The 16211-nt window shown below is 41.7% G+C and overlaps 1 protein-coding gene across 1 annotated transcript in view; it reads right to left on the reverse strand.

Moving 5' to 3' along the window:
• Nucleotides 1–16211, reverse strand: part of adamts6 (ADAM metallopeptidase with thrombospondin type 1 motif, 6) — a 301285-nt gene that overhangs the window by 26593 nt on the left and 258481 nt on the right. The window contains exon 21 of the mRNA XM_043689575.1: nt 109–247. Coding sequence (XP_043545510.1) covers nt 109–247 — 139 coding nt within the window. The remainder of the gene's footprint in view (nt 1–108; nt 248–16211) is intronic.

The raw sequence follows: 16211 nt of genomic DNA on the forward strand, positions 1-16211 counted from the left end.
GGAAAGATTATAGAGAAACACAGATACCCTGACATATTGCACAAAAATCATTCAACTGCATTAAGATCAGTACTTATCAATAATTCTGCAGTATTCATGTGATTCTACCTCCTGCACAGGTAGCTGAGCATTCTGACCAGGATAAATGATGCCAGGCAAATCCCACTTCTGTATCACCGCTACCAGTGCGAGTAATTGGAACATTAAACTTGTACCGAATTCCTTGGTTTGGTTCTTGTAGAAGCACCTATTATGAAATAAAACATATCAGACTTGAGTCTAGAAACTTTCTTACAAGTTTTACATGCACATAATGCCACTCATTGTAACTTTTAATGTTAAACCAACTCCATTCATCTTATAACTTTTTATCATTAGTGACTATTGTTCTAATCAAATTGAGGGATGTTAGTGTCACAGAGTGAATACTCTTCTACAGTTGCAATTTTATATCAGCATTTAATTTTCTGGTATGAATGAACTAGATTTGCTCAGAACTTTTGGCAAACTTGTTAATGTCTGGTCAATTGGATTGTATTTGCTAATGTCAAGGCTAAGAGCAATGGGCGCTCAGTATTCACTGTATGATGTTATATGTATGATTTTAGTTTGGATTTTGAACATGAGACATGTGGGTTTTAGTCTGTATGTATAAGGGGAGTGAATGTTTAACTTGTCGCTATTGCTGGAGCCATGATTTTTTCAAACCACTTTGACAGAAGGAATTCCTACAGTGAAGATGGAAATTGGTTTGCACTAGGGGAGTTTAATGAATGGATAGAGTAAATGTGGAGGATCATAAACTTCAGCTTAGAATAATTTGGAAACTTGTTTTGCCGGGGAAAAAAAAAACCCATAGCTTGGAACACTTTTGTGCTTAATTTGCAGAGGCCCTGGTAGTAGTTAGATGTATGAAATGGTTTCTGCTGAAGAAAAAAGCAAGTTTAGAAATGTCTGGAATAGGTTACCTCAATGTCAGGGTTTTAGTTTGGAAGTTCTCAAACAGAACTGTTTTGCTAGAACCCTGAAGGGATTATTCAAAGCTGAGAAATTGTAAACTTGGAGGTGTGACGAATCAAGAAAAAGGCTACCAAACTCTCAAGACTGAGACTTGAAAGAAACAGTTAAGTCAAACTACAGATATGATAAAGAATAGAACTCTGATGCTTGAGTACAAAAACATGATGGAGTTTGGATAGATGGGATAGTATTTTTAGCTTGCTCTGAAAATTTTCAAATTATACGTAAATAACTTGGTTTATTCTATTTAATCTTCTTTCCTTTGGCATAATAAACTTCTGTTTACTAAAAACTATTAAATGCTAAATGTGGTGCACTGTATGCTTATGTTTCAGTGAAAGATGGCCTCATTAAATGAAAAATAAACATAATAGGATCTACTAAAGCACATTTCAGATTGGAATCTGATTTATCCAGTAGTAACATCAGTTGGGATCATAACAATTGAGAACTCATCAAGGATTTGACTTCACTGGATTTAAGAAGGATTTATTTTTAAAAAAAATTTCTTTTCAATATAATAGATATGTGCCAGTTCTGAACAGAGAATGTCTGCATTGTGATGAAGTTAATTGAATGGAATTTGAAGATGGCGTTGAATGCTGCTAAGAATTTTCTGGAAGTAAAAGATAATAACAGTGGATTATTTAAAATGTTTGACAAAAGCTAATCAGAGAGAGTTAGCAGATAATTAGATGACGGAAGTAAAAGAAGGAGCTGGAAAGAATACAAAATTTCAAGTGATTATCTAAATTGAAAGGAAAGGAAACCTGAAATTGAGATGTCACAGCTGGAATTACCAGCGAATTTAACAATTAAAAGCATTGTGGTTGAAGACAAACAGAGGAAGATGGAAAGTGAGGAGAAAAAAGCAGAGAGTAATTAAAAAGGATATGGAGTTAAGAAAACTTGAAATGGAAAGGGAGGATAAAGAAAAACAGTGAAAGACCATCTCGTTATTTTTTTTAAATCACAAAATATGATCTATCAAGTCAGATTTCAGTCTGGGATCTAACTTGTCCTGTAATAACATTAATTGAGATTAAGCACAAGTAAGTAGTGAGCAGCTGGATCACAAGGTATGATATGAGAAGAGTAAGACTGAGCAAATCATTAAACTCCTGCCACAAAAAAAAGTGTCTTGGTTTATATCTCATCAAATGGCTTGGAATCTATTAACACAATAAGCCCATTATTGGACCAGGTTTTGTTTTATGTTGGCTCTTTGTGGGTTTCTTTCTACTCATTCATGAGGTTTGGGTGTCACTGTTGAGGCCAGCTTTTACTGCCCATTCCTGATTCCTCTGGCAACTGTGGTGGTAAGCTGCTTTCTTGAACTGATGCAGTCAGTGGGGTGTAGGAGCACCCAGTGTGCTATTAGAAAGCTCCAGGAATTTGACTCAGCAACACTGAAAGGACAGCAGTGTAGTTCCAAGTCAGAATACTAAGTAGCTTGGAAAGGAATGTATAAAATTATAAGGGGCATGGACAAGGTGGAGAGATAGCAGGGTCAATAGCAAAGAGACATGATTTTAAGGTGAAGAGCCAGAGGTTTAGAGAGGATTCGAGGAAGAATATTTTAACCCAGAGGATGATGGAAATCTGGAATGCACTGTCTAGGAGGGTGGGGGATGTGGGAAACCCCACAACCTTTAAAAAGTACATGGATGGTGTTCCTATACATCTGCTGGCCTGGTCCTTCTAGGTGGGGGAGGGCATGGTTTAAAGTGTTGTCAATAGAGTATTGGTGAGTTACCGCAGTGCCTCTTGTACATGGCACACACTGAGATTTGGTGGTGAAAGGATTGAATTATGAAGGTATGGAAGTGGATGGAATGCCAAAATTATGGGATGCTTTGTCCTGGATAGTGTCAAGCTTCTTGAATGTTGATGGAGCTGCACCCATCCAGGCAAGGTGGGAATATTCCATCACACTCCTGACTTATGCCTTGTAGATGGTGCACAGCCAATGGGGAGACAGTAGGAGAGTTACTCACTGCAGAATTTGTAATTTCTGACCTGCTTTTATTGTCACAGTATTTATATGGCTGATCCAATATAACTTTTGGTCAATGACAAACAAGAGAGAACTGATTGTGGATATTTCAGCAGTGGGTCAAGAGGCAATAGTTAGATTTTCTTTTATTGGAGAAGGGCATCATGTGGTATAAATGTTACTTGCTATTAATCAGTTCAATGCTGAATGTTAAATAAAAACCAAAAGGACTGTGGATATTGTGAATCAGAAACAAAATCAGAAGTTGCTGTAAAAGCTCAGCAGGTCTGGCAGCATCTGATTTCTTGAGCTTTTCCAGCAACTTCTGTTTTTGTCAATGCTGAATGTTGTCTGGATTGTGCTGTGTATAGTGACAGACTGCTTCACGATTTAAGGAGTCATGAATAGGGCTCTGAGTTTAAACTGAGTTCTAAGGATTGTTGCAAAATGATAGACTGTTGTATCACCAGTTGCTTTCATTAAAAAAGTCAAGCTGTTTGTGTTGTGGAAAATCCTGAACTGATCTATTGTCACAGAAAGGGATACAAGAAAGCAGAGAGCAAGTATAAATGGATCTTCTTCAAATCTGATAGATAATGGATGTGGAATGCCACAGAAGCTGTGCTAGGACCTCAATTGTTTACAATTTATATAAATGACTTGGATGAGGGTTACGCCACAACTGGAGTACTGTATGAAGTTCTGGTCGCCACACTATAGGAACAATGTGATTGCATTGGATGAGGTGCAAAGGAGATTCAACAGGATTGCCTAGGTTGGAGCATTTTAGCTATGAAGAGAGGCTGGATTGCTAATGTTTAAGAAGAGAGAGGGACAGAAGACAGGAAACTGTTAGGCAGGTTAGCTTTACCTCGATCATTGGGAAGATTTTAGAATTGATTATTAAGGAGGAGATTGTGGAATACTTGGAAGCTCATGGTAATGAAATGTTGAGTCAGCACACCTTCGTCAAGGGGAGGTTATGCCTGACAGATCTTTGAGGAGGTAATGAGCACGTTAGACAAAGGAGGGCTGATGGATGTGATTCATTTAGATTTCCAAAAGACCTCTGACAAGATGTCACACAAGAGGCTGCTAAATAAGGTAATGGCCCATAGTGTTAAGACCAAGGTACCCGCATTGATTGAAGGTTGGTTGATTGGCAGAAGGCAAAAAGTAGGGAAAAAGATATCCTTTTCAGAAATGACAACAGGTGAGCGGCACGGTGGCACAGTGGTTGGCACTGCTACCTCACAGCGCCAGAGACCCAGGTTCAATTCCCGCCTCAGGCGACTGTGTAGAGTTTGCACGTTCTTCCCGTGTCTGCGTGGGTTTCCTCCGGGTGCTCCGGTTTCCTCCCACCATCCAAAGATGTGCAGGGTCAGGTGAATTGGCCATACTAAATTGCCCGTAGTGTTAGGTAAGGGGTAAATGTAGGGGTATGGGTGGGTGTCGCTTCGGCGGGTCAGTGTGGACTTGTTGGGCTGAAGGGCCTGTTTCCACACTGTAATCTAATCTAAATCTAAATCTAAAGGTACTAGTGGATTTCTACTGTGTTCAGTGTTGGGACCACAACTTATATATTAATGATATGAACAAAGGAAATGAAAGCATTATTGCAAAGTTTGCAGGTGACACAAAGATGGGGGGAGGGACAGGTAGTGTTAAGGAGGGGGGACACTACAGAAGGACTTAAACAGTCTAAAAGAATGGGCAAAGCAGTAGCATTTGAAATACAATGTGGGAAATTATGAGGTTATGCAATTTGCCAGGAATAATAGAGACATAGACTATTTTCTAAATGAGGAAAGGCTTTGGAAATCTGAAGCACCAAGGGACTTAAGAGTTCTAGTTCAGTTGGCAGTTAGAATGGCAAATGCAATGTTTGCATTCATTTTAAGAGGATAACATTACAAGTGCAGGATATATTACTGAGGTTGCATAAGGCTTTGGTCAGACTGCATTTGGAATATTTGAGCAGCTTTTGGCTCCCTATCCAAGGGAGGATGTGTTGGCATTGGAGTGGGCCCACAGCTAAAGGCCTTGTCATTATGAGGAGCGAGTGAGTTCTCTGCATCTGAACTCAATGGAGTTTAGAAGGTTGAGGAGGGATCTGATGGAAACTTCCAAAATACTGAGAGGCCTGAGTTGAGTGGGCATGGAGAAGATATTTCCACTAGTAGGAGAGACTAGAACCAAAGACACAGTCTCAGAGTGAAGGGACGCTCGTTAGAATTGAGATGAGGAGAAAGCTCTTCGTGTAGAGGGTGGTTAATCTGTGGAACTCATTGCCATAGAAGGTTTTGGAGGCCAAGTCATTTAGTGTATTTAAGGTAGAGATAGATAAATTCTTGATTGGTAAGGGGATCAAGGGTTATGGGGAAAAGGTAGGAGAATGGAGTTGAGAAACATATCAGCCATGACCGAATGGTGGAGCAGACTTGATGGGCTGAATGCTCCTATATTTTATGAGCTGAGAAGATTGAAGGAGAATCTGATTAGAATGTATAAATTCTGAGGGACATGGACAGGATGGATATAAAATAGCTGTTCCCTTTATTTGAAGGCTTAGTAACAAGACGGCATAGTTTTACAGTGAAGGGCAAGAGGAAAAGGTTTTGCACCCATTCATCAGCAGAAATCTGGAATGCACTGCCAGGAGAGCAGAAGGGACGGGAAGCCTCACAACCTTTAAAAATACCTGAAATGTTGAGTGTTGGATAGTGTGATTCATGCAGTTAGGCCAGTGCAGACTAGATGGTCTAGAGGTCATCTTCTGTGCTGCATGACACATGTTGATCAAAAACACTAGTTAAGCAGTACAAAAGGGTTTTGTAGCAAGAGTAGTTGGATAGTAGAAACAATGGATGGCGTTAAATACAGCAAACAGTGCAAAACTCTGGTGTAGCTGTCTAGTAATCACAATGGCATGGAAATTGGATCATATCCAAATTAGGGTGCAATCTCAAAGCAACATGTGAAACAACACAGTTAATGAGCGTCACAGCCTTGTAGCATAGTACTGATGAACTGTGGGTGATATTCATGGCCTCAAAGGCAGCTCATGTTGGAAGGAAGGTCAGCCAGATTGGCTGCCACAGATCATAGCCAAAAGCCTCAAAAGAAACTGAGTGAGGTGGAGATGAAGTATTAATGCTGGCCACAGCTGCTCATAAGAGTAAAATTCCAATGTGCCATGACTCCATACTAAGGGCTGTGAATTTGGAAAACTACTGCTACTTTTTTAAATTGAAAAATAGAGATGGGGTGTTTCATAGCAACTTGCTGAAGTATTTATTACTAATATTGCACTAAATAATTTCATCTGGAAAGAATGCAGCCTTTCTTTATGCTAAAGGTTAACTGAAGTTTCACAAGTCTGCTGCTACAGCTCACATCTATGAGAAACCATGGTCAAAGCCAGCTGCAAGGAAAGGAATAGACCTTCTAGCAGCTATTAAAGCTAAGCTCGAACTGAGTGCTAGGTTCCACCTTGGGTTCCAATGAAGGTAATTCCACAGCAGATTTAACATTTAAGAGAATGTTAAAGCCAGTCACAGTTTGGAAACTATACTTAATGGTTAAGATTTCAGCCTTGAAGAATTAGATATGCTTTTTATGGCCAAAGGGAATGAACACAGAAATGGAGCCAGTTACAAAATACTTTTCCCAGATCTACCTGTGGTAATAAAATTGGATTTTCACTTTAAGTAATTTTTCTAATCATTATACGTCTTCTTTACAGATCCAGCCTTTGGTGTCAAAAACATAGTAGCTGTCACCAACACATCCTTCTTGCATCCTTTGACAATGGCTGATCATCAACTTCACAACATCATTGTAGTACATCTCTGATTCACTTAAAATACACATCTTCACTTCAATACTGCACCTGCACCTCGCATTGAAATGCTGCTGCCAAGCCAATTTGCATACGGGGCAGGCACCCATCTCATGCATCAGGTGAGGATGGATTTCTAAGCTGGCTTTCTTAGCACTCATTCATTTTGCATTTACTTGGTTGCTCACAGCATCACTGCCTTGCTTGCCTTTTTGAGCATTGCCCCCCCATCCAGAACTTACAGCATTGCAGTACTTCTGTCTTGGCTTGTTTTTTAATACAGATCCAAAGCCAGGCAGCTTGTCGTGTTTGCCTGCAATGTGTGTTCAAGGGCTTCAGAGCCTGCAGAAGAAGCTGCTCACTTCACACATTGGTGGTATAAAATATCCACACAATATGCAGTGTTGCCTTTTTTGGGTAATGTGGCATTTTGGATTAGGGAGAGGTTATCGTTAATGCTACCATATGTGCAGTATCCTACTGTAAGTGTGCCAAAGTAGCAGGTATCTGAATCAAGTCAACGATGTGCAAGGTCCATGTCGAGGTAATCATGGATCTCTTTGTCAGAGGCCTCTGTGTCCCAATGTTTTGAGAACAATGTTGAAATTATTTTTGTGACTGATGAATGATCACATTACTGAGGAGCTGCTTTGTTGCTGATATTGCCCCATAGACTCATTGGAATCATCACCAATGGATTCAGACACAAAAGGTGCTGGAGTCTCTGTGGCCAGTGCATTAAGAATGCCCACGCTAGTGTATGGAGGACACCTTGAAGCTTAGAACCAGCATCAACGGCAGCAGATGTAGTACAGCTTCCTAATGTGATCTTTATAGCCAAAAGCACCCTCATAATGCAACAAAGATGCAGGAGATCCACAGTCACTTGTCTGCCATGGAAGGCTGTGCAGATGAGAGAGGGCCTGTGATGCAATGCTCAATTTCAAGGTGATGGTCAGATTGCCATGACACGATGTCTAGCATCTCTGTAATACAATAACCTTCTTGCATTGGGCCAATGTGGGCCCAAACATATCTCCTCCACATCACATTCTCATGCAGGTCATGCCTGAGGATTTACTGCAGCACAGTACAAACAGAGAATGTCACATACACCTTGTAGTTTTGGCTCCAGAAAACTGGAGGACACAAGGCTATTGATAACAATGAGCCTCAGTGGAAGCCACAGCATTGTACCAAGTAGAAAAATTAGGCCTTTCTTCATAAGGAACAGCATCTTCAGCATCCTTCAACACACCAGCATTTTTCAAGCAACTGAGCATTTCTTCATTCAATATAACGGAGTTGGATGAAGTCACCTTTTGCTGCTTGTACATACTTTGATGATGCAGAGCCCGGTATTCCCTGTGTGATTCCAACTGCAAATGCAGTTCAAGGCTTTCACCTTTCTATGATTTTCCTGTTGTTTAATACAAACTAAGGTTACAAACTGATGAAAAGCTTCACGACATCTGATGCTCCCTCATTCAACCATGACAGGGTTTCACACTAGTATAGGTTCTACATAAGAGATAGCTGTCCTTCAGGCAGGGTTTGAACATTGGGTGGCACTAGTGTTGGCTAGTCTCACTAGTTTTATTCCAATGAGAGTTTCTCATGTAACTGATGAGAAAGACTGACGATATTTTTCAAAATGGGATGATTTATTTGTAATCAATTTTCACCTGTGCCACCTGGCACCGTTGTTTTCCATTTCCCTGCCATAACACCTAGGTGCAGTCCCCAGGTCCATTTCTGGGCTGGATGGAGCCTGCTCGATGAGATGAGTTTGTTGGCCTTGAATGGGCAAACGCAGCGGGGTTTAAGACCAGAGGGCCCAGATAGCCTGAGAATGCCCTGGCCAGGATCAGGTTCATCCTCCTCAGCTTAAACTCCAACAGAATTCCAAAGACTTGGGCATTTCTTCCTCAGAGTCAAAAAGTGTGGTGCTGGAAAAGCACAGTCAGTCAGGCAGAATCTGAGCAGCAGGAGAGTCGACATTTCAAGCTTAAGCTGTTCATCTTCAGCAGTCCTCACTTTCTCATTTCTTCTTCAGCAAGTTGTGAAGATGTGGCAATTATATGCTCACCAGAACATGCTCCCAACACTAATCCAGCTAAAGTACTCATATGTTAGTATCTGAATTGGTGGGGGTTGCCAGTGTTTTGTTTGAGGGGGCTGTGTCTTCTTCTTCAGAGGTGGATGAGGGCTCTTGTGGGCTGCTTTGTCCTGAAATGAGACAGAGGAAAGGAATGAATGAGATGAAAGAGACTGGCATGGTTGCTAATGTTGGTACAGGTGGGGGAAAGGTGGCAAGAGAGGTAGGCAGCACAGGGTTAGTTGTCCAGAGGGCTGCGATGGGTAAGAGCAATTGAGGGATGTAATTGTGAGAGTAGTCAACCATGATAGCAGGTGGGAGGTGTGTGCAGTGGCATAGTGAAAATGAATGTGAGCTAGCAGAGAGAAAAAAGCTGGGGCTTACCCTTGTGGAGTATTGTGGAGTTATGAACCTCCTTTCTGCACCACTGGGCATTCCTCCAGGCGGTTGGCTCTGCCCTGACCCAGGTGACAGCTTCAGTCCAGTCTGGCACAGTTTGGTGCTGTGGTCTCCTCCAGCAATCCTGAGGAACAGCTCTCTGCTCCACCATCCCATCTACCTGGATCTCGAGGGTCCTGTCGCCTCAGCGAGAGGACAACTTCCCTTTCGCAGCCATGTCTGAATCATAGATTCATGGAGACCTACAGCACGGAAACAGACCCTTCGGTCCAACTCATCCATGCCAACCAGATATTCTAACCTAATCTAGTCCCATTTTCCAGCATTTGGCCCATATCCCTCCAAAACCCTTCCTGTTCATGTAGCCATCCAGATGCTTTCCAAATGTTGCAACTGTACCAGCCTCCACCACTTCCTCTGGCAGCTCATTCCACACACGCACCACCCTCTGCATGAAAACGTTTCTCCTTACGTTCCTTTTAAATCTTTCCCCTCTCACATTAAATCTATGCCCTCTAGTTTTGGACTCCCCACCCTGGGGATAAAAACTTCATCTATTTATCCGTCCATGACCCTCATGATTTTATAAACCTCTACAAGGTCACCCCTCAGCCTCCAATGCTCCAGGGAAAACAGCCCCAGCCTATCAGCCTCTTCCTATAGCTCAAATCCTCCAAGCTTGACAACATCCTTGTAAATCTTTTCTGAACCCTTTCACAACATCCTTCCTATAGGAGGGAGACCAGAAATGCACACACTACTCCAAAAGTGGCCTAACCAATGTCCTGTAAAGCCAAAACATGATTTCCCAACATCTATACTTAATGTTCTGACTATCCTATCCAGCTGCAATCTACCAAAAGATTTCTTCACTATCCTATCCAGCTGCAACTCTACTTTCAATGAATTATGAACCTGCACTCCAAAGTTCCTTTATTCAGCAACATTCCCCTCAGAGTACTAGAGCACAAGGAGAAATGAAACTCCCCAAATTAGACACTTAGCTGATTTTTGCTAAAATTCAGCCCTTTGCCACTATTTTGGTGAGAGAACATTTTCGTTTTCATAATCCTCTGCAATTACTCTTAATAACAATGGATGCCATTGATGTCATTCTTTCTTGTGTGGTACATATCATAATCCATTTACCCAGATACCCAGTAAAGTTGAGGCATATGGGGGTCAAAGGAAACCCTGCCCTGATAATATCAAAATAAATATACTAAATACTCAGCAGCACCTTCTCAGAATTAGTATGAGTCAACAAGAGGTGTGACACTGTTAGGATTACTCATATTCTAAGAATATATATGTTGCAAGAATGGAAGGCTCGCCTGCAGAATTAAAGGTAGGAAAGTACCCCTAATGAACAGAATGGCACAATTGTGTTTTGAATGGAAAAATTGATACCTTGCTAACCTTTATATACAAACTCTTATTTTGCAATCCCAGCTGATGACCCTCAATACTTGGAGTATAAATTTGTTAGATTTACCCTTGCCTGCACATGAGTTTATTTACGGGCATAGATACATTTTCATGGATGGATTCCAGCCCATGAAATTATCAAAGCAGCCACATGAGCAAATATTTTAATGAAGAAGGTATGTTCATGTTTGGCAAACATGTTTGTGTTCGGAGTGGGAGTGCAGCCAGAAGAGCTCTGTGTTCTCACAATGATAGCATGAAAAATTAATACAGTGATGCATGCTGACATGATCATTGTCATCACACTATGTGCTTGTAAACAACAAGAAAAAACCGTTGGCAAAGGGTGAAGTTTCTGACTCTTTCAGTAACTTATCCAGCAAACTAATAAGTAAGAGGATAACTGGTATATTCTGTAGCCAGTTGTAAGACAACATTCATGCCACTGTGATATTGAAAACCTGCTGGCTATTTGTAGTTTTGTGTAGATCTGTCTCCTTCCTTCAGTAAATGTGCCTTCATCTCCACTGTTCATAACTCACAATTGATTGCTACACCTCTCCAAGAATAAAATTGGCTGCAGTACATTCGCTTCCTTTCTCCAAGTCATTAATAAGTATATTGTAAACAACTTGTGGAACCCCATTGGTTACAGGTTGCCAACCTGATAAAGAGCCCCTTTTCCCTACTCATAGTTTCCTGCCCACTAGCCAATTCTCTATTCATGCCAATATACTACCTCCAACACTATGGGCTCTTATGACTTAAACCTTCTATTTGGTACCTTCTTGAATGCCTCTGTAAGTTCAAATACAATGCAGTTACTGCCCCCCCTCAATCAATTCTGGGTGAGAATTGCTTGAAAGCTCTAACAAATTAGCCAGACACACTTCCCTTTCATGAATCCATGCTGACTCTGCTCGATTAGTTTATGATTTTCTAAATGTGCTGCTATTCCTTCCTTAATAGTTGTTTCCACATCCAGTTGTGAATAGTGACAGACAACTAATACCTAGTCAGAGTAAAAGACTCCACAAATACTTTGCGGTGGTGTTCACTAGTAAGTGGGGTGATGTAGATATAGAAATTAGGGAGAAGGACTGTGATTTACTTAAACAAATTAACATAGACACGGAGGAGTTCAGAAAAGATTTACCAAGATGTTGCCACAACTGGAGAGTTTGAGTTATAGGCTGGTTAGGCTGTGAGTTTTTTCACTGGAGCAAAGTAAAGATTAGGTGGTGACCTTATAGATGTTTATAAAGCCATGAGGGGCTTAGATAAGGTAATAGAAAATGTCTTCTCCCTTGGATAAGGGAGTTCAAACTAGGGGTTACATGTTTTAAGGTGAGAGGAGAAAGGTTTAAAAAGGACCTGACGGCAACTTTTTCACACAGGGAGTGGTTAGTATGTGGAGTGAAATGCCAAAGGAAGTGGTAGAGGCTGGTACAGTTACAAATTTAAAAGACATTTGGATAGATACATGAACAGGAAATGTTTGGAGGGATATGGGCCAAACGCAGACAAATGGGACTACTTTTGTTTGGGAAACTTGATTGGCATAGACGAGTTAGATGTAGATTTACATTTATTGAGATTATTTAATATATCACTTGTACCTAGATACAGTGAAAAGTATACAATGTCGTCACACTCCAGCACCATCTTGGATTGCAAGATAAATTACTGAATAAATTGTATAAATTGTAAAATACTGAATAATTGTTATTAAATTGATATTACTAAATCTGAAACAGCTTTAAAAGGTTCATCTTTCCCACTCTGTAGATGTCACCCTCTCTGCTCATCCAGTCGCTGCTGTCTGACAGGGTCATGGCAATGTGCTTTACTGCCGCCACTAGTGCCATCACTACTGCGTCTCCCACCTTCAAGCTGGAGATGGTCATGCTGTGTTGATCCCACCCCCCCCCCCCTCTGACATTGGACATCGATCAACAGGTTCCTGGCTCATCCTCCAATGCCTCAACCCAAGATGGAGCGGGGATGGAAATAAGTGGGGCTCTGGCCTCCCGCAGGAGTACATCAGGAGAAGTTTCTAGGGCATCCAAAACTAAACATAAATGTGAGCGAGCTACTGAACTGGAGAAACAACGATGAAGCCATGTAGATGCGGCCAAATCTGCTGCATGAGCCTATGAGAGGTGGTGAGGAAACAATTGCAAGCAATTCTGAGGGACAAAATTAATTGGCACTTGGAGAGGCAGTGATTAATCAGAATCAGTCAGCATGGTTTTGTGAAGGGAATGTCATATTTGACTAACTTGATTGAATTTTCTGAAGAGGTCACCTGGTGTGTAGATGAGGGTAATACATTTGACGAAGTCTACTTGAACTTTAGCAAGACTTCTGAAAAGTTCTCACACGGCATACTGATATTGAGGGTAAGAGCCTATGGGATAAAAGAAAATCTAGCAGATTGGATCCAGAATTGGTAGAGTCAAGGGGTGCTTTTGTGACTGGAAGCCTGTGTCTGGTGAGGTTCCACAGGGATCATTTTGGGACCTTTGCTGCTGCGGACTACATAAATAATTTAGGCTTGAATACAGGACAGTTGATGATATGAGAATTAGTGGCATGGTAAATAGTGAGGATAGCCTTAGATTACAGGAGGGGAGAGACAGGCTGGTCAGATGGGCCAATCAGTGGCAAATGGAATTCAATCTGGATATGAGGTGATGGATTTAGGCCAGACAATCACAAGGCGAAGAAATATCTGATGAATGATAGGATCCTCAGAAGCTCCAAAGAGAGGGACCTTCCTTTGCAAGTCCACCTGTCTCTTAAGGTAGCAGGACAGGTAGATAAGCAGTTAAGAAGGCACATGGGATATTCGCCTTTATTAGTCAAGGCTTAGAGTTTGAGAGCAAGGAGGTTATGCTGAAACCGTAAATAAAGTTAGTTAGGCTTCAACTAGAGTGTTGTGTGCAATTCTGGAGTCTACATTATAGGAGGGATGAGAGAGAGCACTGGAGAAGGTGCAGAGGAGATTTACAGAATGTTAACTTGGCTGCAGAGCTTTATTTATGAATAAAGATTGGAAAAACTGGGCTTGTTTTCCTTGGAGCAGAGGTTACTGAGGGGGTACACAATTAAGCTATATAAAATTATGATTGGCATAGACAGGAAGAAACTATTCACCTTGGTGGAGGGATCAATAACCAGGGGACACAGATTTAAGGTCAGGGTGTAGGACATTTAGAAGAGATGTGAGGAGATAAATTTAACTCAGAGGGCAGTGGGAAACTGGAACACACTACCCGTAATGGTGTCAGAGGCAGAAACCCTCATAATATTTAAGAATTATTTAGATGTTCACTTACAATACCAAGGCATACAAGGCTATGGGCCAAGTGGTGGAAATAGGATTAGAATAGTCAGGTGATTGTTTTGACCAGCACAGACTCGAGGAGCTGAAGGGCCTTTCTCTGTGCTGCAGACCTCTATGACTCTAAACATTCCCATTATCAGTGATTGTGAAGCTAACCACATCAATGTAGAAGACCAGGCTGAAATATTTGTGTATATCTTCAGCCTGAAACACCAAGATGATGACTCATAACAGTCTTTCCAAAGTCTCCAATCTTCAGCAAATTCATTTCCCTCCACATGATAAAGAAATGGCTGAAGCCACTGAATACTGCAAAGGATACACCCCTAACAAATTCCATACATCTGATGCTCAGGTAGGGTCCACCAGAGATACCGGATTATTCACAAACAGAAAATATTACAGATGCTGGGAATCTGAAGTAAAACCAGAAAATGCTTCAAATATTAACAGGTCAGGAAGTATTTGTGGACGGAAACAATTAAAGGCCCAAATATTCCAATGGGCAGATGATCACTGGAGCAACACAGACTGAGTTGTCTTAGACACCCTACCAGCCGACCTGACACCACTCCATCTGAGCTGACCTAACCCCACCAGACTCGACCCCACCCCTCTCAACGTGACCTGACACACCCACAGCTCTAGCAAATTTAACATTCTACCCGAGCTGATCCTCTCTGCTATCCCACCCTGCCAACTGGACCTGACCCTTATCTAACCTGGCAATCTCCCTCATTGCTGAACTTGACACTGACTTGTCCAAAACAACACCCTCTGCCTCGAGGGCTTACCCGATATTACTCATTGGCACCAGGCACCTAAATCACATGGTCCCCTGACCAACTCAACCACCTGGCACACAATCCCCACATCCATCTGGCAGCATACCCATCTGGCACCCCAACCACCTCATTTATCTAGCCCTCAATCCACCTCAATCCCAGCACCCTATCCACATAACACCCTAATTCCCCTTGCCCATCTGGCTTCCCAAACTCCACACTTACTTTACATTTCTACTCTATGAAAGTAGCTGTAAATTTAAGCAATTTTAATGTCTAAGACATTTAAATCTCAGAATATGACACTTATTGGGGCTGTGGTTTCTACTTCACTGCAGGATTCCTGGATTCTTGGACAAGTTCATATCAGAAGGCCACTGTCCAGGAATCTCTAGTGCAGAAGTCATCAACATGTAAGCGGGTAATTTAAAATCTGATCAAGGTCAGAAGTCAAGTTTCCAACCCTGATCAGATTAGCTGGGCTATCTGAAATCAAAGAGCTCTCATCAAAGCTTAAGAAAGTTAACTGATATAAAATGCCAACTCTATTTCTTTCCACAATTGCTGTTTGATTTGCTGAATAAGTCCAGTATTTTCTGTTTTCAATTCAGTCTTCATCCAAACATGGAGGTGAAATCAAGAGGTTAAACAAGAGTGATTGTTTTTGACATCAAGACAATGTTTGACTGATTATGGCATCAGGAGGTTTAGCTGTCGGACGATGTGGTGGCTCAATGGTTAGCACTGCTGCCTTCCAGTGCCAGGGACCTGGGTTCAATTCCTGCCTCAGGCCACTGTCTGTGTAGAGATTGCATGTTCTCCCTATGTCTGTGTGGATTTGCTCTGGTTTCCTTCCACAATCCAAAAATGTGCAGGTTAGGTGGATTGGTCATGGGAATTGCAGGATTACAGGGATAGGGTCAGGGGATGAGTCAGTGTGTGGACTTGTTGGGCCGAATGGCCTGTTTCCACACTGTAGGGATTCTACTAAACATTGATGTCAATAGGAATCAGGTGGATTCACTCAGCATGAAGAAGATGGTTTGCTGCAATTTGAGGCCATAACTGCAGGAATTTCTCAGGGTAGATACTTTCAGATATGTTATATGTGGAGCAGGTGGGTCTTGAACCCAAACCTTCTGGCTCAGAGATAGGGACACTAGCTTTGCACCACAATGGCCCAATTTCTCAAGGAAGGTTCCAGGCCTAATTATCTTCAGCCGCTTCATCGATGATCTTCCCTCTGTTGTAAGGTCAGGGGTGGAATGTTTACTGATGATTGCACACATTTCAGC

Source organism: Chiloscyllium plagiosum, chromosome 1 (assembly GCF_004010195.1).
Source record: "Chiloscyllium plagiosum isolate BGI_BamShark_2017 chromosome 1, ASM401019v2, whole genome shotgun sequence".
Classification (NCBI taxonomy): domain Eukaryota; kingdom Metazoa; phylum Chordata; class Chondrichthyes; order Orectolobiformes; family Hemiscylliidae; genus Chiloscyllium; species Chiloscyllium plagiosum.